The sequence below is a fragment of the Aphelocoma coerulescens genome, chromosome 8 (assembly GCF_041296385.1).
Source record: "Aphelocoma coerulescens isolate FSJ_1873_10779 chromosome 8, UR_Acoe_1.0, whole genome shotgun sequence".
Classification (NCBI taxonomy): domain Eukaryota; kingdom Metazoa; phylum Chordata; class Aves; order Passeriformes; family Corvidae; genus Aphelocoma; species Aphelocoma coerulescens.
The window spans coordinates 23,922,461-23,947,485 of record NC_091022.1 but is presented as its reverse complement, the minus strand read 5'-3'; the positions used below and the strand labels follow the sequence as shown (position 1 = coordinate 23,947,485).

General features: G+C 44.7%; 3 protein-coding genes and 1 long non-coding RNA gene across 5 annotated transcripts in view; 2 read left to right on the top strand and 2 right to left on the bottom strand.

The window, feature by feature from the left end:
* Positions 1–4,067: 4,067 nt before the first annotated feature.
* Positions 4,068–8,735, bottom strand: LOC138114154 (uncharacterized). Its single transcript, XR_011152507.1, has 2 exons — positions 8,365–8,735; positions 4,068–7,640 (listed from the first exon to the last, which is right to left on the bottom strand). It is a non-coding gene; the product is annotated as an uncharacterized lncRNA (long non-coding RNA).
* A 2,496-nt stretch (positions 8,736–11,231) lies between these two features.
* Positions 11,232–18,375, top strand: IPP (intracisternal A particle-promoted polypeptide). Of its 2 annotated transcripts, XR_011152498.1 has the most exons (9): positions 11,232–11,555; positions 11,639–12,070; positions 12,320–12,475; positions 13,214–13,381; positions 14,177–14,314; positions 14,716–14,838; positions 15,511–15,731; positions 16,491–17,280; positions 17,823–18,375. XR_011152498.1 is itself a non-coding variant. In XM_069023292.1 (8 exons), the coding sequence occupies exons 1-8, from the start codon at positions 11,258–11,260 to the stop codon at positions 16,713–16,715; spliced, it is 1,761 nt and encodes a 586-aa protein (XP_068879393.1). In that variant the 5' UTR covers positions 11,232–11,257; the 3' UTR covers positions 16,716–18,372. The 2 variants fall into 2 exon arrangements, 1 of the variants encoding a protein (XP_068879393.1); XM_069023292.1 differs by having other exon boundaries at positions 16,491–18,372.
* Positions 18,376–18,854: 479 nt separating this feature from the next.
* TMEM69 (transmembrane protein 69) lies at positions 18,855–22,767 on the bottom strand. Its single transcript, XM_069023291.1, has 3 exons — positions 22,386–22,767; positions 21,849–21,911; positions 18,855–21,258 (listed from the first exon to the last, which is right to left on the bottom strand). The coding sequence occupies exons 2-3, from the start codon at positions 21,891–21,893 to the stop codon at positions 20,542–20,544; spliced, it is 762 nt and encodes a 253-aa protein (XP_068879392.1). The 5' UTR covers positions 21,894–21,911; positions 22,386–22,767; the 3' UTR covers positions 18,855–20,541.
* A 364-nt stretch (positions 22,768–23,131) lies between these two features.
* Positions 23,132–25,025, top strand: part of GPBP1L1 (GC-rich promoter binding protein 1 like 1) — a 31,782-nt gene continuing 29,888 nt past the window's right edge. The window contains exon 1 of the mRNA XM_069023289.1: positions 23,132–23,227. The gene's annotated coding sequence lies outside the window, so the exon portion shown is untranslated. The remainder of the gene's footprint in view (positions 23,228–25,025) is intronic.

The following is a 25,025-nucleotide window of genomic DNA, read 5'->3' as shown; positions in this document are numbered from 1 at the left end:
TCAGTGAGCCTGGCTACTGACCACTGAAAATGTATGTATTTTGTGTCTTAAAAACAGGGCTTTTTTAGGTGTACCACATAAATCCCTGGATCCAAATATTGTGCAACAGGGCTTTTACCTTAAGCAAGAGCAGTAGAAAAGTCTCCTACAATATCAGTTTAGAGCATAATTTTGAGTGCAATTATTCCCACTGTATTATTCCAAACATAATGATCTCTGACAAACCAAAGTGTCAGGGACAGCCCCGGTCAGGCTTCTCCCATCAGTAATTCTGCTTCACAGCGTCACTGCTACAGTCAAACTAAAAACAAAATCTGCACCACTCCTAGAGGGATCTGTCAGGTAAAGGATGAATTAAATCCTGCTTGCAGTTATACATCCATACTTCCTCTGATATCATTGTAGGGTAGATAGGTCTGTGCTGTTCTGTGCAGCCTTTCACAGTGCCATCACTACAGAAACCATGAGAAGAGTTGAATTTGGGGGTCACATTATCAAATTGTGAAAATCAGCATCATCTTGGTGCTTCCAAAGGATCTGGTCGCCTTACAGCATTTAAGGATCTGTTCCACAGTTAAAACAATGACTTGGCACATCCTGTTATACTGGGAGAATCTTAAAAATCTAACACACTTTCTTCACTGAGCTGTTTATTTATTGGAATGCTTTCACACAGCTGCAATAGTAATGCTAAACCCATTAGGTCATGCTCTGCTTCCAACCAGTTTCTCAGTATACTTAACAATGGACTAATTCCTACCAGCATTGAATTGTTTTTAGGGTGATACTTTGCCACATCTGTAGTTTGTGCTAACTCAATTTGTCAGTTCTACTGTTAGAAAAGAAAGAACAAGTATTTGGTCTTCCATAAAGCTCTGACAGTCCTTTTCTCCCCCTATTTCTCTAACTCTGTTCTTTCCTGTCCTTCTTTATTGCACCTGAATCAGATCAGAATATTTCCTGCTTTTTATTTTGCTAGGCTCAAAAGTCAAGAATTTTTTATCCCCTTTCTGTATCATCATGGACAAATATTTTCTTCATACTTTTTGTTAAGTAGAGAACAATTGTTTCTGCCTCTGTCTCTGCTCTTTTTCTTCCCATTCCACTTTATTCTCTTTGCTCTGACTAAATTACTCTTGAAACCACTCTCAACAAACAACTCCTCCATGCTTAGTTTCAGGATGACCCATAAGACTGGTTATTGCAAGTTTTTGAAGAGCATTGAGTCCTATAGCAAGATAAAGGACGACCATTTCACTCCTATTCATAATTTTCCCACTGACTCATGATGTACCCTAAGCAAACCATTTAACTCTTCTGTGACCCAAATAATTTTGCAGAGCTACCATACTTCCTCTAGGTCATCTCTTTTCTAGGACAAAAATTCAAGAAATTCTCAGTTGTCCCTATGGGACAGTTTTCCACTCTACAGCTCCCTGGTCCCAGAGGTGTGAACAGTGATCTTAGCTCTCATGCTCATTGCTTTGCACTCACTTGTGTTACAAAAACTTCACATGAATATGCCAATCTTCTTAAGCCACTGTTTGCTCTGTCTAGTTGCTTTATATACACAGTAATGTACACCCTAAACAACCTTAGTGACACTCAGAAATGCTATCAGTGGGTATTTTAAATGTACAGAAAGACTAGGATAACTCAGGTAAAGCAAAGTGAAAAATAACACAAATGGCTGAAAAACAGATCACAGCAATACACTGTGAAGGTAACCAGGGAAAAGAAAGATCCAAGTTACTGGTGGCTGCAAGACATCCCCAGCTAATGCTGCTCTGATTGGGTAGGTGCCTCTATGCATCACAGCCCAAAAGCACATGTCCCACCTCTGCAGCCACACTGGCCCAGGCCACTGAAATGCCTCAGTATTTAGTGACACTAGACTTGACTAGGATCTTTATTAAAATGTCACAATGGTAGTCAAATGCTTTGTGAAATGGGTTGGGAAACATGTTCCTATACCAATCTGAGGAAACAGATTTAAAACCCTTATCAGTAAATTAAACTGGACTTATCAACAAAACAATGTTGATAAAAATAAGAATTATTGCCAATTATTGACTTATTTATGACCTGGCTAAGAATCAGCTTTTGTACTGTGCTGCTTGTGTCTGGTGTCATGTTAACCAGCTAAGATGGGTCATCCTGATTGCTCTGTTTATTTAATTTTCTTTCCTTAAACATTGGCAGAATACTGTGAGTCTCCTGAAATTTCACTGACATGCCAGGATTTCTTACAAATGAGATCTCTCATGAGCGTTCTGTTAGAGTTCTTTAGTATACATTACCTTAGTCTACTGCTTTAAAATTATAAATATTACTTATGATGATGATGAACCTCATCCTTAATTACTTGCAGACTGAAAAGGATTCCATCATACTTCGGTAATACAAATGCTTCATCTGGCATATATTTCAACACTAAGCATTATTAACAAAACTTGTCCCCTGTTCCTTGTGCCATTGCAAGGCTTTCTTCCTCAGGCCACAATTTCCTGTAGTACCTTCAGAGTTCTCACTCTATTTTTATAGTTCATAATTCTCCATGGATATTGATTGCCATATAGTCTTCCTTTTTAAAAAATAATAAACATCAGTAATTATGACATTTTCAACTTCTGTTGCATTTTTCATGTGCAGGTTTCACTCAAAACATTTTATAAATATTCATTAATCTTCAAAATACACCTGAGAGGAAAATAAGTAGTGAGAAGCAAACTGTGTCAGTCAAAAAGAGACTTATCTGATCACTGCAAGTATCACAGAACTAGGACTAGCACAGACAAGTTCATTGCAGAGTCTTTTTTCACATTGCACATGGAACTGCACTTTGTAAGATGATCCTTGGGAAAAAATGATGTTAAATTATTATACAAAAGTTATTATGCAAAAATTATAGAATCACAGATTTGTCCAGGTTTGGAAAGACCTTTAAGATCATTGAGTCTGATGCTCCAGTCTTTTATGGAATAAAATAGTGCAAAAAACCTGAGCATCCAAAAACCAAAACAAATTATTAAACAATGCATTTCCATGGACCTTGAAGGATAATAAAATTACACAAATAATAATTGTTGCACTATATAAGACAAATAATGTCAAACAGACTAATTTGCCTTGCTGAGAGACAAACAGCCTGAAGAGAAAGGGAAATCTGTAGATCAGTCTCTTTAAGATTTTGATAACATTTGATACAATATTCTGATAATCAATTGGAGAGAGCCAAAGTGCAAATGAAATCACTGTAATACTTGTTTAAAAATATATTAAAAGATTACTATGAATATGTTCTTGTTAGACAGATCTTCTGTTAGTAATCCCAAAGGGTCTGCTCTGATCCAGCCAACACTTATATTTCCCTAATCAATATAGATTTTGCAAGCACTTTGAAGGACAAGATTAGAATAAAAACGATCTTTCTATCTGAAGAACTAGACCAAGCCTCCAAAGGTGAAATTCTAAAAAGGGAGACGAAAAATGCTTGCACTGAGGAAAGGTAAATCATTGGAAACAATCATCCAGGGAAATACATGACAAAGCAACAGCAGAGCAGCCAAGGAGTTGGGATGCATAGTAGCAACCTATGCCATTTACAGCTGAAATGTTACACTGTGGAAGAAGTTTTAATCTTTTAAGGTTTCAGTGAATGCAGAGCCCTGGAAGTCCTGACTCACCAAGCCAGCAGATGCAGGAGCTACAGACATCCTACTAACAGTTACTCAGAGTTGGTGACGTATCTCACATTCCACTGAGGCGCTGCTTCTGGAATGACCCCACTGCATCACACAGCCTGTGGAATGTGGTGGGTATCAGGCAGAGTTTAACTCTATCCATTTTCCCAATGAAATCAGCTCAAAAGCTCTGTCAACACAAGTGCAGCCTGTTCTAGGAGAACAAACATGCTCCTGGTATATATCTAGTGACTATATAATTTTAAAGGAATGAAATTAGCTGAATTTATGCACATTTTCTGGTTATTTTCTTTCCTTTTTTTCTGTTCCAAAGGTTTGAATAACTTGGAGTCACTTAAAAAAATGCCGCATGCTCCAGACAGCTCATGTCTGTTGTGTGTTTGCTCTACTTTATTATCCAAAGAAACACTGAGATTTAGACAAGAAGAGTTAAATACAGAGTCCAAAAAGCATTAGGGTTTGGATTACAGTTTGAAACACTGCCAAACTTTACTAATGGCAAGACTGAATTCCCCCATGCCTGAAGACTGATGATTCTCAAGTACAACCCATTTTTCCTTTTGGCACAAAAAGACCTGCACCTTTGATACAGTCACCTTAGAGAGCAGATCTAATTCAGTGTGAAGCTGCAGGTCAGCTCTGTACTACAGTGAAAAAACACCCAAGCTATGAAATCAATCATCTGCTTCAAATAAGTGTGAGGACACAGTTAGGATCAGACCTCAACAATCTGGCAGCTTTCAACATCTCCAAGACAAAGTTGCAGCAATTCCCTACTACTGAGATTTATCTTCAGAGAGAAATGAGGCAGGAAAGTCTCTCTACTAAAAGCATATCTCTCCTGCCTCTGTTTTGATCACCAACTGCTATCCAAGTATCCAAGTATGCTATCCAAGTATATCCCAGTATTCTTTTGGCTTCCTTCCTTGGAAATGCAGTGAAGTCTCTGTGGAGCTCGCCTTGGTTCCCCTCTCAGACAGCTGTGACTAATTCAATGTTCAAGCTCTTGAGTTAATTCTCTCATTAGATCACTTTCCTTCTTCATGGAATGATTATTCCCACGGGAGAAATGAGAAAGACTAAAACAATATTGTGCTAGTATCTGACACACTGCATCCAGGATGTTTATTTTAAATCAAATAGCCTGGAATTGCTCCAGATCTATGGCTTAAACACAGGAATCTTCTAAGTGGTGGGGAACTGTAGCCATGCTTGTTGCACAACATTCCCTGTTTCACTGGAATTCCTCCAAACTTCCTGCTAGGTAAGTGTACCCAGAACACAAATCTCTCCACACAAGTAGGTCAGGTGACACAATCCTTTCATTGCTAGGGCATACTTTAAGACTGAAAAAGGTTTTTTTCCTTGTTTTATTATTTTTTATCACACACCAATCCCCTTTCCCCCCAATGCTATTGTGAAGGTGAAGCCTGGAGCACACAGTAGTGAAATATTGCCAGTGCTCCTGAAATCACAAGCCAGTATCTGGGCATTTCTCACTGGAAATGTCACATTCCCTCTGAAGGCTCCTGTGGCTCAGATGTGTTCCCCACTTTTGCTGCCTGACAAATGGCTCCCCAGGGCATGGCTGGTCACTGGAGGGCAACACCCCCCTCAGCTGGATGCCAGCACAGCCTGTGCCACAGCACCTTTGGTGGGATGTGAATACTCGGGATGGAGTTTCTCAATCCCCACTTGATGAGTGCTAAACCTGCCTGGACTGACAACCCTGATACCAGGCTGTTACCTTAATGCCACCTTTACCTCAAGCCATATTACAGTGAAAATAGTAAAAATACTTAATTACAAGTTTTGAAACAGACAAAAAAGTTCATGAAGGCTTCTAAAGATGAGAGAAGAGGAAGAGAAAGAGAAGAGGAAGAGGAAGAGGACATTCAGGATGGCACAGCCCTGAGCTTTACAATTTTCCAAGCCATTAACAGTTCAGCTGAGAAATGGACCATCACCACATCGCTGGTAGTGAGAAAACGTAAATGTTTTCACACAAGCCCTGTATTGTGGGGCTGCCTGTGCAGAAAGACTGTCTTTGGGGACCCCTCTTTCTCTCTGTGTTTGGGTCAGTTCCAGTTCAGATCTCTACCCTACATACACATACACACATATTCATCAAGATTCATTAACCCTCACAGGAATGAAGGTAATAGCTCTTGGGCCTGGCCCAAACCTGTTCTCTGGAAAATGTGTTATCTCCCTGTGAAGCACAACCCACTGAGACAGGAAACATTCAGACCCTGAAGGGAAGCTTCTTTATCCACTGAAGCTTATGTCCCACGTGAAAGCATAAGCTGACAACAGGTTTATGCAGGTATCTAATTAGAATACAGTGTCTGTAGCTCATTAGAGGCTTTTGACTGAGTAGACAAACACGATAAGCAGTTGTGATTATCATTGGGGTGATAAAGGGGTAAACCTATGCTGTCTTTGAGAAATACCTTACAAGTACCCAGGGAGCTCTTCTCTCCTCCAGGCTGAGAGTGTGAACTCCAGCAGCCTGCCTTGTCTTACCCCTTCGAGGGGCTGCACAACACCAACTGTGCATCCACAGACAGCTGATCTGCATCATTGCTTTTGGGCATGCAGTGGCATCCAGAGTAAATGGGACATCTGGGAAAAACCTAGACCTTAACGGAAACAAGGTGTCTTGGAAGTGTAAGAGATGTGGCTCAGCGCACTACAGATGCTTCTACTAAAGAACTCTTGGTAGCTCTGCACTTTTGCAATTTTGGCTTCCCTGGGAGAAGTTTGAGTTCAAATCCTTGTGGAACTTAGGGAAGTGGAGCAAAAATGGTAGTATCCTATGAAGATTTTGTGACCTGCACACCAAAACACGAAGTAAGCTCCTTTCCATTTTGGAGAGGCTGTATAACACCTCTCCTCTAATAGATCCAGTGCATTACAATACAAGTAGCAACTATAGTGGGTAATTAGTAACAAAAATGACAACTGTCTGTACCATTGAAAGGTTATAGCAGATGTCTTAGCACAGAGGGCAAAGTGCAGAGATGCAGTTTGAGACACAAAGTGAAGATTTCATACACACTAAACTGGGGGAGGAGTTAGACCTGGCACATTCTGGTTACCATGGAAAGTGGCTCCCTATCACAAAATATCCCATGGGATTTGATGTACCTGCAAATAGTCAAGGCCTGTGTTTCATGTCTCCTCTGCAATAGAGAATTTTAGCAGCCAAGTGTGGTAAGGGGTTTTAAGTCAAAATGACCACCAAAACTGCAGGTGTGATGGACAGATGCTGACAAGAAGCAGTCAGGCAAAACTGCACATTCAAATCAATTATTTCTCTTTTTAGGTTTCGGGGTGGGTGGTTTTTGTTTTGTTTTGTTTTGTTTTTGTTTTTTAAGACTAAGAGTTCTCCATCTGTATCAATTTCAGGGGGAAAAAAATACAAACTTAAATCACACTCTAAGAGAGGAGAGGTTCAGCTCTCGCACATGCAACACCTTTCAGCCTCCCGGTTTTGTTCCAATACGTCACCCCTGCAGTCCCGGTTTTTTTAACGTTCCAACACATCTCCCTGCGGTAACAGCGGCACCTGCAGGATTCGGGAAAAGCAGCACAGACGGCTCCCTCGGCTCCGCAGAACATCATCCAGGCATCCGGAAAGGTTTTCCTGAGAACCCTTCAGCCAGGGAAATCTGAGCAGCCAAGGGAACTCTATAGGACAGGGGTTTTTCAAGAGAAATCATGAAGAGTTTTTTTGTGAGAATCTTCTCACTGTTTTGGCAGGGTGGCAGCAGCACTTCTGTGCAGGTATGGGCAGCAGGACATGTTGAGGAGCACAGGTGTAGTGGTTTGGTCTAAAATACTCATTACTGTTCATCTTCTGTGAGATAAGAATTAGGAGAAATGCAAAGCAGGCACCAACTTGAATGAATATAAAGAAGTTTATTAACAGACCTAAAAGAAGAAAAGAAAAAAAATTATACCACCTTTAGAACTCTCCTCCTCCCCCCACCTTCCTCCCTTCTCCCACTGACAATGTAAAGACAACCCTTAAGATGTTCAGTCTGTTTACCACTTCCATAATAACCTTGTTCAGTCCATTTAGAAAGAGAAGTCTCTTTTTGCTCATGCTATGAAAACAGTATCACAACGAGACAGCCACCCACTTCCAAATATTGTTCAGTCCATTTAGGAAGAGGAGTCTCTCTGCTCGCAATGTGAGTCCCTTCCCCCGACTTGCAGCTTTTCCCGTAACTGCTTTCGAGGGTCCACTCTTGAAAGTTTTTCGGGGTACAATTTTAAGGTTGAGCTGTTCAGAAACAAAAAAAACAGAGGCCCTTCTCCTTCCCTGGGAGCAAAGGGTCATCTTCATCTTTAAGACTACTTCTGGAAGCATCTCTAGGAATTGAGGTTTTTCTCCTTTCCTCTTTGGAGCAAAAGTCCTCATCTGGTTCATCTGGTTCATCTCTCTCTGTCCAAACTTCTCATGAAATTACAGCTGCGGCAGCATCTGCCTATTGCTTACGAGTTGAACACTCCACCCCCCATATCTTCATGAAATTACAACGGGATACTCTGATATATCATAGCTTCACAACAGACTTTCAGCTTTAAGCATCTCCTCTCTCTCTTCCCTCAGGTTTTCAGCTCTTCACAGCACTAAAAGGGTTAATCTCACCTCGGCCTTGCAGCTGGAATGTGGCTTATCGCAGTTGGTCACCTGGCCTCTGCCGGACAGAGGTGCCGCTTTGCTGAATCTCGGCCGCAGTGGGGGGGGGGGGTTCCGAGCCGCTCCGGCTGCCCACGGCAAGGCAGTGGGGGGGGGGTTCCATGGCTGGAACAGGCCCATGGCTCCAGGCTGGCCGTGGCCCGGCCCGGCCTGGCCCAAGCAGGGCCTGGCCGGGCCCGCTGGCCCCCGCACGGGGCCTGCAGCCACCTGTCCCAGCGCCGGAAACGAGAGAGAGCTTGGGGGGGGAGTTTGTCTATTCTTAAGTGTGTATCACAGAGGCGGTCACAACTTTAAGTGGCTTAAAGAATTGTCCATATTCAAACTGGCCAGCTGATAGGTTCTATCAGGTCCCAGAGGAAGCTGTAAGCACCCCTTAGCAAGGATATCCCTTCCGGGACTATGCTTGCTAACCTATGACAACAGGGCATGGCTTTTTTTGTCACCTGTCCTATGTGACAGTCAGCATTTAGCTGGCTTATTGGCAAATATATTTTTACAAGTCTATTATGTGAAAATTGAAGACATTTTTAATTCCTTCACTGGAGTGACTGTCATTCTTGGTGTTGGTTAATCAAGAGGCCTCCTCATTACACAGTGCAATTTCATACCATCAAAGGTACTTGCAGCATGTTTTGGGAGATTCACAACAGTATATGGGAGCATTGGCTCCATCCTGTACAGCTCCTGCGTGGCCACAGAAGACACCCACCAAAGTGGTGCCCTTTGCTGGGGGCAGAACCATGAACACAGCACAGTACCAGCCTTTGGGGCAAAATTAGCTCTCTCAGCAACACTGTTTTGTGTCCGTAAATTTGGTCCTATGGTGTGAAGTCCCAGTGCTGGCCAAGAATCTAACAGCTGACATCAGCCAGCCAGCGAGCCACTGGCATTTAGGAGAATTCTAAGCCTTTTACTCACAGGCCACTTCCGATGAATAAAATGTCAGCACGAGAGGGGTCTGGTTTCTTTTACTGATGCATCAAAGAAAGAAAAACCTCAACGCACTTCTTAGCCAAGCTTGAAATTTATAGAGTTATATCAGCATGTGTGTGTGCTTGCAGAAACCTTCTCTCTAGATCTGTGCTTTCTATGGGTATTTTTTTAAGACCATCTTGAAATGTAATTAGAATGTAATGCTGATGAACAGAGAAACCAACAGCCCCCAAAGGGTATCATGGTTCAGATTCTTTCCAGAAGTACATTTAAAAGTTATTACAGTGAAATGCAGAATCATGAGAAAAGCCTGAGGGACCATGACCATTGTAACTGTGAGCAGACATGTTTTTCTTTTCCAGTCTCACAGTAAATAGATATGGAAGCATTCCAAGTGGCTCTCTGATCGCTTTTTGCTCTGGCTGGATGTTGTGCTCCTGGAACAGTTGTGGAAAACTCTGGAGGGATGTTTTTCTCTCAGAATTAGTGCCAGCTCTGCTGTACCCGGTGACTGCGTGCATTTAACTCAGTATGTGTAGCTCATCCCCCATCAATGCTCAGGCATGCAGTGACTCAGGGAATTACACAGACTAAGATGGAAGCACACTCTGCCTCAGGATCAGTGCTGACCCACATGGTGCTGCTAGGGGACACTGATGAAACATCTGTGCTGGAATGAAGAGGAAGGCCCAAACATGGCATGACACTATGGACAAAGGGGATGCTGGACTGGGTCTGCCTGTCCCGGTCCTGGAACAATTGTGAAAAACTCAGGAGGGATGCTTTTCTTTCAGAATCAGTGTCAGCTCTGCCAGACCCAGTGATCATGTGTGTTTACCTCAGTGTGAGACACTTATTCCCTGTCAGCACCACAGTCCTGAGCTAAGGACAGGCAGTGTCCCTGCCTCCCATCTCTGGGGTTCCATGGGCTGGTGGCTGCTGCAATTTCTCCCCAACATAGCCACGTTTTGCACAAGCACAGATGGAGGTCGACAGGGACCCAGTTTGCAAGAGCATGGCTAGGACTAAGGGACAGAGATTGTGAAGGCAGTTAAGTGAATAACCTATTGGGGGTCCAGTTTTAACCACAGACAAGCTCTTTGCAGAGCAGGGAGCAAGCCCAGAGTAGCCAGAGGTGTCTGTAGGGGTGCACAGGGACTCCTCACTTTAAAATGGACATTGAGGTGCTGGAGCATGCCCAGCAAAGGCAACAAGGCTAGAAGACATGTTATGAGGAGCAGCTGAGGCAGCAGGGTTTGTTCAGTCTGAAGGATGCTCAGGCAGGACCTCATCAGTCTCTACAACTCCCTGGAAGGAGGTTACAGTGAGGTGGGGGTCAGTCTCTTTTACTGTGCCTGCAGTGAGAGGACCAGAGGAAATGGCCTTAAGCTAAGACAGGTGAGATTCAGATTAGATGTTAGGAAAAAATTTTCACTGTTCAGGTGGTCAGGTATTGGTATAGGTTGTCTGAGGAAGTGGTGGAAACACCACCCGTGGAGGTGTTTAAGAGGCATTTGGATCTGGCACTGGATGATGTGGTTTAGCAGTTTAGGGGTTACAGGGGCAGTGCTGGGTAGACCGCTGCAATGATTAATCTTAAAGGTCTCTTCCAACCTTGATGATTCCATTATTTCTGAGGGGGCCCGCGGGGCCAGGTGCCCAGGCAGGCTCACAGACAAAGCAGCGGACAGAGGCACCAGAACCAGTGCCGGCTTGAGGGCAGCCCTCAGCACACGCGGAGCCCCGCGGACACACAGAGCCCTCAGCACTGCCCCTCACGGTGCCCGCCCCGTCCATCCCGAGCCGCCCCAGCGGGGAGCGCGCCCCCCCGCGCACGCGCCCGGGCGGGAGGAGAGGCGCGCGTGCGCGGCGCGAGGCCGGCGCCGGGGGTGCCGGTGCCGCAGCAGCGATGGCGGCGAGTGCCGGGACGGGCAAGGGCGGCTCTGGCTCCATCTCCAGCTCCGAGCGGCACGCCCGCCTGCTCCTAGCCCAGATCAACCGGCTGCGCGCCGGGCACAGCTTCTGCGACGTGCGGCTGGAGGTGGGCCCGGAGGCGTTCTCCGTGCACCGCCTGGTGCTGGCGGCCAGCAGCCCCTACTTCGCGGCGCTGTTCGCGGGCGGCATGAAGGAGTCCGGGCGGGACGTGGTGCGGATCGCGGGCGTGGAGGCGGACACCTTCCACACGCTGCTCGACTTCATCTACACAGGTGAGGGCTGGCGGGGGGGCGAGGGGCGGGTGCCCGGCGGCCGCAGGCTGGAGCGGGGCCCCGCTGTGGTTTGGTGCCCGCAGGGGTGGTGAGCATCGCGGAGCACAACGTCCAGGAGCTCATCGTCGCCGCGGACATGCTGCAGCTCACCGAGGTGGTGGAGCTCTGCTGCGAGTTCCTCAAGGGCCAGATCGACCCGCTGAACTGCATCGGCCTCTTCCAGTTCTCCGAGCAGATCGCCTGTCACGACCTGATGGAGTTCACCGAGAGCTACATCCACGCGCACTTCCTGGAGGTACAGAGCGGGGAGGAGTTCCTGGCGCTCACCAAGGAGCAGCTCGTGAAGATCCTGCGGAGCGAGGACCTGAGCATCGAGGACGAGTACCAGGTTTTCACAGCAGCGATGCAATGGATTCTGAAGGATGTGGGGAAAAGAAAGAAATATGTCGTAGAAGTACTGGAGCCTGTTCGATTCCCTCTACTACCAGCACAAAGGCTGTTAAAATACATAGAAAGTAAGTGAAAGAAGGAATATCAGGTTCATGTATGTGAGCAAACCATGTGTTGTTCAGAGTTACTGGCACAGCTTAAACACATGCTTTTGAAAAAGCCTTATAAAAGTAGGCAACCTTGATTTGTCTGCTGTTTTAGGAGAAGCTAGTAATTTTTCTACAACTGAATTGTTTAGTTTGTTGCTTTTCACTGTGCTTTTTTTTTTTAATTCTGCTTATTTTATTCTTATTCTGTTTATGTTACTTTTCAAGGTATTCCAGATTTCAGTCTTCGGGTGGCCCTGCAAACTCTGTTGAAAGAATATTGTGAAGTCTCTAAATCTCCCAAAGAGAACAAGGTCAGCAGTTTTCTGCAGGCTTCTAAAGGTCGTCCCCGGAGGAAAGCCAGGAAGTACCTTTATGCAGTAGGTTAGAACGTGGCTGTTTGAACCTTATAAAACAAATGAAGTAGTATCTCAGAATGCAATACTGAAGGAGATACTTGAGGATTTTTTTTAAATTAAAATATATAAAGATAGTAAAATGTTTCATCATGGCTACGTTACCATGTTAGCTGCTTTGATTAGAATTGCACAGGAGTCCAGCATTCACATTTCTTGTCATTGTGACATGGCATTCAAAGCCCAGATTTGCTGTTTAAAAATTATTTGCCTTGGGTGGAAAGCTGTAAATCAGCAGAGGATTTACCCAGGATTCACCACTGGTATGGTGTATGCAAATTCACTGCACGTTTTGCTCTGATGGCTGAAGTTTTCTCTGTGCAGGATACTTTGGTTCATATGATGGGATACTCACAATTGTAAGTTTTCAGCAAAGCTGCAGCTTTATGTTGGAAGGGAGCACGTTTGTTTCACCCTGTGGGAAGTAGCACCAGCATAGAGAGCAAAGGCTGTTGGCTAATCTCTGTATTTTACTGAAAACATGAATTCTAATGTTTGTAGTGTTGTGCCATCAGCTCAGCACAATTTCCATGACCCTCAAGGCAACCATTCTTCCTTGTATGCTGGAGAAACGAAGTTACTTGGAAAAATCCAATTCCCACTAAAAGTGGCTAATGGCTGTTACTATAAATTTTTTAATGGTTTAGATATAGGAGCATGAGGATGAACAGGAAGCTCTTACTTGGCCTTTCCACTTACTTTCCAGGTGGGTACACCCGACTGCAAGGAGGACGCTGGAGTGACAGCAGAGCCCTCAGCTGTGTGGAGCGTTTTGACACCTTCAGCCACTACTGGACCACAGTGTCCTCTCTCCACCAGGCCCGGAGCGGGCTGGGGGTGGCTGTGGTGGGAGGAATGGTCTATGCCATAGGAGGTAACAGCTGAAATATGCTTGCTTTCTTACATGAATACTAGAGAACTCATGCATGGAGACTTTCAAAATTATTCTTCTTGTAAGTGGTTCTGAGGATAATACAACTTGTAGGTGTAAAAACAAAGGAATTGGGGTTCCTTGGTTCTCTACTGTCACTGCTCTGTGAATGCCTGTTAGGGCTCCTGTGCTGGACAGTTTTTACTAAGCTGCTCTTCCCTCATGGTGTAGCTACTCACAGGTTACCATATGGATGTGTGCAGATATACTCAGAGATGTTGGCTATTCTTTGGGCTTCGTGTACCACCACTAATGGAATTCCTTTTCTCACTTGTAGTCTAGCAGAAGCCCAGAGCGTAAAAGGCAGTAGCACAGGACAGACCACTTGTGGTCTGTCTACCTGGAAAGGCTCATTATGTATGTTTGCACAAGGATATGATGAGCAGCTCTACCAGCCCATCATGAAAGAATGCATATGTAGACTGTTTTTGTCACCACAGAGCTCATTCTTTGGTCTTGAAAACCCAGTCAGTTGTGCTGCAGAGTAAAATGTGAAGCACTGTGGTTGTTTACCTCTCCGATGTTTTCAGTAACTTTTCAGGGAACTACTGATGAAAGAGGCTCCTAGTGATGATTCAGTTCTGGGTGTAAATGAAGCTTTTGCTACATTGGCCATTTGGCTAAAAGATAAATCTTGTATTGAAATGTTACCTGTCCTGGAAGAAGTTGAAGAATGTTGCCATATCTGCAGTGCAAAACATTGCATTTCCCCTGATTCTTCTTGCTCTTATTATGTAGGTGAGGACAACTCAATGATTTTTGACTGTACTGAATGTTATGATCCTGTTACTAAGCAATGGACAACTGTGGCTTCCATGAACCATCCCCGTTGTGCACTGGGAGTGTGCACATGCTATGGTGCTATCTATGCTTTGGGTAAGTTGTGGGGTTTTTCTAGGTGAAGATGTTAATTCATAGAACTTGAAAATGGATTTGATCTTATATTACATCTTGGTGATCCAAATTTGCAAACTTAAGTTTTGAAAAAAAGTCCGTAAGTATTAACATATATACTTATTAACATATAATACATATATACATATATAGGTATTGACATATATACATAAATCTCTGTGGATTAGTTATTGTTTAGTTATAACAATAACTAATCATTATAACTATAGAAATAAACTATATTGTTTAGGTATTTTCATTGTAGACTGACTGCATGCTGATTTCAGAATTTGTCCTGGAACAGTGCTCTGTATGTCTAAAAATGCAGCTAACATGCAACTTTGTGCCATTAAATTCCTTCCTGTGTTTGCTGTTACTTGCAGGAGGCTGGATTGGAGCAGAGATTGGCAACACAATTGAAAGATTTGATCCTGAAGAAAATAGTTGGGATGTGGTGGGAAGCATGGCTAAGCCCCGTTACTGCTTTGGGTGTTGTGAAATGCAAGGTGAATGTTGTCAAGTTTATATCCATAAATAGTTGCAACAGCCATTGGATTTTGAAGCTTTAGGTCTCAGTCATGAATTCTTACCTTTGTCTTGTACTGAGCTGTCAGTCACACATGCTTGTGCCTTGCTTGTTTGTTGTTCTAGTACTCTATTTCTAATTCTGCAGAATTCAAAGACTATAAAGTTCTCTCTTGTCTTCTGCCTTTTATGTCATGAAAAGTTTTTACATGGCTGCCAGTATGGTTATACAGCTAGTCTTTTAACAGTTGGTTGTTCTTCCTGATACTGCTTTTATTTATCTTCCATATTTGGGTTTGCATGTTTTTCTTTGTGACAATCAGAAGGCTTGCCACAGGTTATTTTAAGACAGACATGTCTAAAGACTTAATCAATACATGTGCTCACTAAGTATTTGATCCTGATCAGGTCAGCATTTGCAACCTTCTGAATTCCTTCCCCTGCACTTAATTAATTTTTGCTTTCCTCAGAGCTTCTAGTGCTCGAGCCTCAAGCTGCTCATGCAAAAGCTTTATGTATTCTACTACTGAGCAAAAGGAGGATTTTCTGTCATTCTTTAACCTTCTTAATGTCAGGCTGAAACTTATGTTGTGACAGTAGTTTTCTGTCTTTGTATTACGAAGCCTAAAAGAGGAGAAACTCTGTTTTGGCAGGTTTGATTTATGTCGTTGGTGGTATCAGCAGTGAAGGAGTAGAGCTGCGTTCTGTTGAAGTCTACGACCCCATCTCTAAACGCTGGTCTGAGCTCGCTCCAATGGGCACCCGAAGAGCCTATCTTGGTGTAGCTGCTCTCAATGATTGTATCTATGCTGTGGGAGGCTGGAATGAATCTCAGGATGCACTTGCTAGTGTAGAAAGATACTCATTCGAAGAGGTATGGTAACATTCATAAATGTCATTTCCTTTTCACTACTGGCTGGTGATCTTGAGTGAAACAAAGCTTTGGTGATCTCAGGGTCTGTCCTAAGTAGTTGTCATGGTTTAACCATGCACAGATATACTGTAGTTTGGTAAATACCTCTTAGGGTTAAGAGGAGAGGATAGATTCCCCTACTGCAACAGAAAGCTCAATAATCTGAATAGAGAGAAAAAATTCACTGTAAAGTCAAGAGTTACCTTTTATTGCAAAATTTGAGGATCTTCTTCTGCATCAAAATGTCATGGTGTTTCAGCATGACTAGAATAAGATAAAAAATTATTCCAGACTGTTATTGCTCATGTTTCTATGGTGCTCTTTGGAAGAGTATCTACTCTTAAAAGCAGAACATAATCCCATGTGCCATCTGTTTTGCTTTTCAATTTGAATCTAGTTTTCCTGTTTCCCCCGCCTCAAACTGTACTATGCTTTATTTTGGAGACTGCATCTTGCAGTGACTGAAGAAAGGGAGGGGTGTTGTGTGCAGACAGTATGGGATCTGCTCTTTAGTGACTAACACAGTTTGTACCCCTTGTGAAAGTGTTGTCATTCCTGGCTTGATAATCCTCTTGATACTGTACACATACCACGTTGAAGCCTGTGAAGTGCACACATAGTGTTCTTTGTATATGTCTCAGTCTTTAAGCTTTAAAAGTTACTTTATCAGAATCAGGGCTTGCCCTAAAACTATTTCTTGATCTTTCACCTTCTTATTAGGAAAAGTGGGTTGAAGTTGCATCGATGAAAATCCCAAGAGCTGGTGTCTGTGTTGTGGCTGTGAATGGACTTCTCTATGCCTCGGGAGGCCGGGCTCCCAGTCCTGATTTTGCTGCTCCAGTAACCTCTGACTCTGTTGAAGTTTATAACCCTCACATGGACAGCTGGACTGAAATTGCCAACATGATAACCAGCCGCTGCGAAGGAGGCGTAGCTGTGCTGTAAAACACAGAGAAGAAAACTCATTCAAGGAATGAGTGAATATATCTCCTCAGATTTCCTGTTTCATTGGCCAGAAACCTCTTTTAACACAGGAGCTTCAGTGGAGAATTAGATCAGAGGGATTTTCCTGAGCAAAAGGAAAAGCCCTTCAAAGTAAATTGGCTTATCCAGTGTCTGTCTCAGGAAGTATTCTGTTAAGAGTAGGAATGCCTCTTATAACTGGATTAAGCTCACTGAAATAAATGGTGAATTTGCCCTGTAAAAATCTGAAGAAATAATTCCAACACATTAGAGACATTAATCAGGTTGTTACTCAGCTGGCACTTTAGCCAGACTTGCAATGTGGAAGTGGGTTACTGTCGACAGCAAGGAGTTACCTGTAGGTAAGATCAGGAGGGCATTAGTTCTTTTTCTGCCAAAAACAAGGAAGAGAAGATAACAGACAGGAAAGACTTGGTGACTCTACTTATGACCTTGATGCATTTGAGCCTCTTTTCTGTTGCTGGACATGGTGGGCATTGAATATCAATTGGATCTTTACTTTCTGGCCACTCCACAAATTTGAATGGTGAGTGGATGAGAATTTCCTATTCTGGAAGGTTGTCCTCACATTTCTAATAATGCTATTCCCCTTCAGCACTGGCTTTTCTTCTCAGTGGTGTCAATGATGCCAGTAGAGCTCCTTTTTGTGTAAGCTCTGGTGAATTTTAAATGCAAATGCTATTCATTAGATTGGCTGTTCTGTTTAGGACTGCTCTTAGTATAAAAGCACAGGAAAAGGCTTTTGCCCCCATATTTTTTTTCCCATAGTCAAATGGTTTTTTACCCTGTGTGACAAGTGCTGAGACCTGGCATTGAATATTTGCTGTTCTACAAGGCACACTCCTTTACCTTCACTACATCTCGTATCCTGCCTCATCCAAATTTGAGCCAATTGAACTTTTTGTGATAGAATTAGCTGCATTTAGCATTAAAGTGATTATATCAGTGTGCTCTTAAGGAGTTTGCATTTAGCTGGGATACACTTAGTGGAACAATACTATCAGGAGTTTGGAGTTATTTCTAGATTAATTTAATTAATATATTTGAAGTTGCTTTTTGCATTTTCAGCACAGCTGTGGATGATTTGGATGGAGTCTGAAGTGAGGCTGCTTGAATTTTGATAAACAGTTTTTCTGGAACACAAAACCACAACTGGAATGTCACAAAACAGGAAGCCTGGTACTGTGTAGACAAAGGAGCATTCATGCTGTTTAGGTCAATATCCCCTGTGTAAAATTAACAAATTAATACATGAATAAATCCTCCAAGGTGAGTGTTGCAGGTACTTTAATCTAGGTTCTAAAATCTGACATAGGGTTGGGCTAAAACATGCTAGATGATGGAGAGTTTCTCTGATTATTATAATCTTGTATGTGCTTTTACTTCAAAGAATTTGTGTCTGAATTAATAGCTTGGTTTTTTTCAAGTATAAGTTTGTTTAAACTGTTTTTCGTAATAAAATGCATTTTCAGAACTGACTGGAATGCTCTTGAATAGGTTGCTTTCCTAACTAAGTAAGCTATAGTATTGCCACTTTCATATAATAGGTAATTTTTTCTTTTTATTGGAAATCGTACTTCCCCATAGAACACTAGGGAAAGATTGGTTATGAATTGTGACTGTTTGAGTGGTGGAAGTAACACGCTTCTGCAGTAAAATACTCAGGTATTTCTCTTCTTAGTGGAAAATCACTCAGACTTCTTGGGAGTCTGGCTGCCTTGCCAGCTCTATTCAGCCCTCTGTGGGAGGAAATTACAGGTAATATTTCTTAGTCTTTCTACTTTACATTTCAGGATCCCTCATGGAACCATTTGAGAAACACTACCTTAGCTGTATTTTAGTAGTTTGGGAACTACAAGTTTACTTCTGATCCCTACCTGTAAAGTTCCTGGTTTAATGGAGCTTGAGGGAGTCTGCAGTTGTCTGAAGTTACCTTTTCCGGTTTTTGTAACTGGTTCTGCTGTGTTTGACTGAAATTTCAAAGCTGGTTGATTATGGTCTCTGATCCTCAGCACCTCTTTAAACTAATCAAGACAAAGACAGGACTCTGGACATGTCTTAAAAGATGCCATGTCTAAGTAAGAAGGAATAAAAAAACCATTTTCATTTACAAACTCAATTTTATTTCCTTTATATTCAGAAAGCTCTGAAATATATTGTTCAATAGGGTATTTTCATAGTTCAGCATAGAGCAATTGATACCCATAATTGTTTAAAGGTTAATAGGTTCCAAAAGGGAGAGGCTGGTGTCCAGAGCTGCTGTTTCAGCAATATCATACCAGATGGTTCCATCTCCAGGACAGGCAGGTTTCTTAAACATCTGTTCTTTGCAGAATGAACAAGTAATAAATTTTAAGGGACAATATGTGCTTTATTTGGTGTAGAACAACAATGAAGAGTAGTGCTTTAACAGAACTATGACAATTATCTGGTCCTAAGACCATGTGTGGATGTCATTTTCAGCTTTTTTTCTCACATCTCATATTGTACTTAAATATTTCTGATAAAAAGCTTACAAGAAATATGCCCACATCCCATTTCATAGGTGTCTTGAGGTAGGTGACACTAGAAAAGAAAATCCATGTGACTTAGGTTGTATCTTCCACTGTTCCACTAAATGATGTGCTAGGAAGAATTAAGTACAAAGAGCATATGCTTCTGCAGTGGTGTCACTAATAGGCCCATCATGGAGGGTTTGCAGGCTACAGGTCCATTTGTACCTGTCCAAATACATGGACTCTTGGGAGGGAGAAGACAGAAGCTACTTTCAGTCCCATTATCTGATCCCTTAGCGCCAGCACTTCAGTCTTTGTGTCATAGCACAGGTTAACAGTCCTTTAATTTAGGAGTATGGCAGATCTTTATGGCTATGTTGCATGCAGCTTCCTTTGCTGGGCAGCCCTAAATCCAAACAAAACCTATGTACAGGTGGTGCAAATGATCTTTTTAATTTTAGTAAGCCTGAGCACGAAGTTGACCTGTCTTCTGTGGCACCTTGTCAAAGATACAAAGCTCCCCCTTGAGCTTTTCCCCACTCCAGAGCAGCAGCTGAATGACACATTTCAGGTGAGTGCTGACCTTGGCTTGCCACTGCAAACAGACCTCAGCAGTCCTTTCTTACCTGACACTGCACTGAGCCCTGCCTCCCACAGCATCCCTGGAAGCGTTCAGGCTGGATGGGGCTTTGAGCAACCTGATCTAATGGAAGGTGTCCCTGTATATGGCAGGGGGTTGGAATGAGACAATCTTTAAGGTCCCCTCCACCCCAAACCATTCCATGATTTTCAGCACCTCCTCTGAAAATAGGAGTGAAATAGAAGTCTTGTTCCACAACACAGCAACTGAGTATGGATGTGCTTTTGCATAATTCTCTGCTATTTCTTTAAACTCAAAACTAGAACTGTTTCACCTTGTTACTGTTGTTTTCCCCACCACATGATCACATTTTACAGTTAAACCAGATACTTTCATAGTTCAGCATTGAGGAATTCATACCCATGTCATTTTGAATCTCCATTCTAAATTCCTAGAGCAGCAGCATCTTGTTCAGGAGCAATTCTTTGTTCTACAGATAGGACAGACTCATGCTTGCCTTGGAAGTAATTGCTATTTACAATCCTTCCCTCCTGAACTAGCTTCAAAATCAGTTGGAACATCATTTTGCTTCAAGAATAAGCATCTTGATCCCTTCAATCATACAACTTCTAAGCACAAATCAGTCTTTATTTCTCCTGGAACTCCATACAAGTACCTTATTGGCAGATAATAGCTTTTCCTTATTAGTTCATTAATTTGTGTTCTGCCATATCTTTCTGTCATCACTTTGCTCCACCTCTAGGACAGCTTTCAGTGCTACAGTGGCCAACAGGGATAATACCATCACCACCGTTCCCACTACCCTCAGTACTTTAAACCACCTGGGGTAAGTAGGAAGAAGGGAAATGTCATAATGCAGCGTTATCCCTAAGGCCAGCGCAAGCATTACTGCTCCCTGAGTGATATCTTTGAAAAGCAAGGCTTGGCAGGCAAGCAGAGGAGGAACTGTGCCATTAGCCAGGTTCAGCCAGTCTGGCTTGGCTGGGCTGTTTTCCGGGAGAGCAAACCCCCACCTCATTCCCCCTAGGAAAGATGCTGTTGCAGCACCGTAGGCAACCTGAGCAAAGGCCAGCTCTGGGCAGTAGGTCCCCTGGATGGCCATGGCCAGGGGCACGGCCACAAATGGAATTAGCCCCCCAAGGCTTAAGTAAAGGGCTGGCTTGGGAGAATCCTTTAGTGATTCCAGGCTTTTTTGTGATTCTGCCTCAGGTTCTGCAGGGGTTTTCTTCTTGAAAACGGGGAGAGAGGTGTGAAAAGCCTGGAGCTTGGTTGTGTAAACCGATGCTGGTTTGAGGCTCAGAGATGTTGAGAGAGGACACGCATCTCTCCGCAGCTGGAGGGCGAAGGAAGACCAAGTTGTCTTATTCTTCCCATAGAGGAGCAGTCTGGGACCAGTCAATTTCTGCAGCTGCAAGAACAAAACTTGTTCTGAACCCTGTACAGTGCAGGCTTACAGATCTGCAGGTACCTAAACTATGTACTGAGTATTGTACCAAGTGGTTTTCCAGGTCAGGTCACACCACAGCTGTCCTTGCTCTTGACTTTCAAGTGGTTTTAACTGAACTAATGAAGGTACCCTATGCAGCTGATGAAGAGCAACTGGGCTCTCCAGAGTGCATAAGCAAAGCTTACTCAGTGCCCACCTATCCCTCCCCACACACATGCATTCTTTAGGCACTTCTAAGATCTATCAGTCCTTTTCAGAGTAAAATATGAAATAGTTTCATATAGAAGCAGGATAAGGTCACCCCAAAAACTAGCTACTGTCCCCTCACTACTCCATCAAGAAAAAAGATCTTGAGACAATAAAATCTAATTTTATTAAAGAAACAGCTTTGCCTAAAAGTGCTGTAGAAAAAATGAACTATTCTAGAAAAGCTGAGTGATAAACATGTGCTAAAACTCCAACTTGGAAGCCACCCATTTTTCAAAGCTGCAGTCCTATCTTTTGCTATTTTACTTTTAAATAAAATCAGCAAAAAACCTTCAGTTACTTACCTTGAAAGGTGTGTTGAAGCAGTACCGTTGTATGAGAGGAAACATATTTGTTTTGTCAATGCCCTAAAACAGAAAAATTCAGGAGAAGGTCTGAACGGATGAATTGCTGAGTTGGTCTGATGCTCAAAGTTTAGTCAGTCTACACTTATCAAATGCAAGAGTCTTACAGGTATATTATCAAGTGCAAGAGTCTTACAGGTATATATTTAAAGATATATATGTATATATATTATATATGTATTCAATCGGTACTTGCCCACTACAGAATATTTAGTTTCAGGCAGCTTTATGAACCGAAGTTCTAAAGCTGTATTAACTGTTGCAAAAACAATTTCTAGTTAAAGAACTGAGTATCAGGGAACAAGTGATGGCTTCCCGTTCACGGATCATCTCCTCTTCAACGGATAAACGGCCGCAAAAAGCTTATAAACGAGCAATTTCTCACACGCGGAAAAAGCGATCATTAATTTAAAAAGGAGTGGAAAAGCCATCCCATCCAAGCTGCATGTAAGCTCCCTGCCGAGGTACGACACTCACCGGCTAAGGCGGGTGGCTCGCCCTGGATTTGACTCGGCAGTTCCCGGTCCTGCTGCACCGGAAGAAAAAGGCGACCCCACACAACCAAACTCCCCTCACGGAGAGCGAGGGGAGACTAGAATATATGTATATTCCAGAGGAGGCGGGGCCACTCTGCCCACCAGAGAGCGGGCAGGACTGGCCGGGTTCTGACACCGGCCCGGACACGTTCGCTGTGGCGGCTTCCGGTGCCCCCTTAAGCGCTCCGACGGCGCCCGGCGCTTAGCGCTACCGGTCTGAGCGGGAACCGGCGCGACCCATCCTGTTCCGCCGGGCCGGGGAAGGACCCACCCGCGCCGATACCGGGGGCAGCAGCGTCGGTCACTCTCAGCCCGAGGGCCGCGGTCAGTCTGGCAGAGAAGCGACACGCTCCTCTCCTGCCCGCGGGATATAGACCCTCTCCTGGGGGGCAGTGCGGCAGTTCCTGCTTTCCATCTTCCGGCATCACCGCATCGGACGAGTGTCTCACATGCGGACTACAAATCCCAGCCTGCCTTGCGGCCCGCCGCCCGCCTATCTGCACGGCGGGAATGGCGAGTAGCCTTCTGGGACGCGTAGTCTGCAGCTGCTTCCGACAGGCGGTGACGAGGGTGGTGGAAGCCTCCGCCTCTGATTGGTGGGGTGGGAGGCGCGGGGGCAGGGAAGGGGAACCGGGGGCGTGTCCCTTCCGCGTGCTCGGCCCCGCCCCGCGCGCGCGCGGGCCCCGCCCCCTCCGGCCCCCGGCCGGGCAGGGCTGGGCGGCCATTTTGGGCAGAGCTTTGTTATGGTTGTGGGGCCGTCGGAGCCGCGCCAGGGCCCGCCCGGTGAGTGCGGCCCCCGCGCCGCCCCCGCCGCGCCCCCCGCGCCCCCTGCGTCTTCACCTGGCCCTTGCCGCCCCCAGGCCCGCCCCGCCGCCCCCCGCGGCACCGCGGGCTCGGTGTGCGGCCCGGGAGCGGCCTCCCGCCAGGCCGGGCCCCCACCCCCCTCCCTCCCCCCCCCCCCCGCGCTCGGTCCCGCGGCCGCGGCGGATCCGTGGGGGGGGCGGGGGGGGGGCAGCGCGAGGTCCCCGCGGGCAGGGCCGGGCCGGGCCGGGGTGGGCGGTGGGGGCCGGGGCTCTGCGGTTTATTGTTTCCTGCTCAGCCGGGAAGTTCGTAGCGCTGACAGTGCCGGAGCTGAGCTCCTGTCATGGGGCCGTCCGTGAGCGGGGCGGGGGGGGGGGGCGGGGGGGAACGGGCTGGGGCGGCGGGTGAATCCCGGGGGGGCCGGGCAGGGGCAACCCCGCCGTAGGCTGGAAACGAAACTGGGTGAGTGGCACCAGCCCGGCCGCTTCCCTTCGGCTCCTCCCGGGCCGCGCTTCCCGGCTGCCCCCGGCGGGAAGGGGCGGTCGGCGCCGGGCAGTGACACGTGTGCTGCGGGCAGCCGGGGCCCGGCTCGCTCTGCCAGCGAGGCTGGGAAACTTGTCAGGTGCCGCTCGCTGTGTGCTCGTAGGGAAACAGCGCCTGGCCCGAGCGTGAGGCGGCTCTTTCCGGCGTGAAAGTTATTTCCGTGTGTCCGGTGTGTTTTATGCCCCCTTGGCCTAAGGTCTTGTGTGGTTTAACTTAAACGGCTGCGGCTGGACTTGATCAGAACGCGCCTAGCGTTTCAAATATCCATTTAAGACTTTGAATTCAGTTCAGTTTAGTAACGAGCTGTTTTGGAACGATTTTAGAGCAGTCAGTGGGTGTCTGCACAAGTTACGAGTTTTTAAACAGCTTTGGAGGAACAGTAGCTATTTAAATTCTTACAAGTAATGGTGGAATGGCTTAAGAGTGTTGCTTAAAAATCTTTTTATATTAACATGACCAGGTAGGACAGCCTGCCTTTCCCCGCCCCCGAGCTGTGAGTGACACAAGTGTTAGTAATGTTGATAATACTCTGAAACGTTGCAACTGCCTGAGCAAAGTGTGGAAATAGCAAAGAGGGGGAATGGAGATAACAGCTGAGATAATTGGAGCGCCATCAAAGCTGAGTTTACTGTAGAGTTGACATTGCTTCCTATAAAAATGTTAGGTGGTTATGAAAAAAGCTTATGCAAATGTTACTTCGTGAATGAATATGGCTGGTATTTCAGTGAAAGGTTCCCCATGCTTATCCGTTTGGAGACCGGTATTTCAAACTTCCAGTTTCTGACTCAGGAAGGAAACAGGTGTAGAGCAGTATTAGGAACAAATAAAATTCCCAGATTTAAGAGGAGCAGCTTTTCCTCTCACACTCTTTCACATAATTTCTGGAGGAAAGTCCCTTTAAAAAGAACTTCTTGAAGTTTTGTATTTAGAATAGAAAGGCTTCAGGTGGTACTTCCTTATGGCTTTTTTTTTTTTTCCCCAGCTATTTGTAGGGAAGTGCAGCCCTCTGCATTTTATATTCATCTGGTTTATAGCCTTAATCCTATATGACACAGAAGTTTCCATTGCAGATATCATACGAGGACCTAAAGTGGAAATATGCAGGGAACAGATGGCATTTTAAAAAAACACAAATCCTGGTTTTTTTCTGCGGTGTCTCAGAAATATGAGGAGCAGAATGCAGATGTGAAATACAGCAAATCAAAGGGAAGTGCATGCTTTCTGAATGTTAGGAAAA

What these genes read in the sequence shown, in the direction of transcription:
- IPP (XM_069023292.1), top strand. Translation starts at nt 11,258, where the DNA reads ATGGCGGCGAGTGCCGGGACGGGCAAGGGCGGCTCTGGCTCCATCTCC. An exon ending in GCTCGACTTCATCTACACAG is followed by an intron (nt 11,556 to 11,638) that starts GTGAGGGCTGGC and finishes TGGTGCCCGCAG; the next exon opens with GGGTGGTGAGCATCGCGGAG. An exon ending in GCTGTTAAAATACATAGAAA is followed by an intron (nt 12,071 to 12,319) that starts GTAAGTGAAAGA and finishes TTACTTTTCAAG; the next exon opens with GTATTCCAGATTTCAGTCTT.
- TMEM69 (XM_069023291.1), bottom strand. Translation starts at nt 21,893, where the DNA reads ATGTTTCCTCTCATACAACGGTACTGCTTCAACACACCTTTCAAG. An exon ending in GCTTCAACACACCTTTCAAG is followed by an intron (nt 21,259 to 21,848) that starts GTAAGTAACTGA and finishes TTGTTCTTGCAG; the next exon opens with CTGCAGAAATTGACTGGTCC.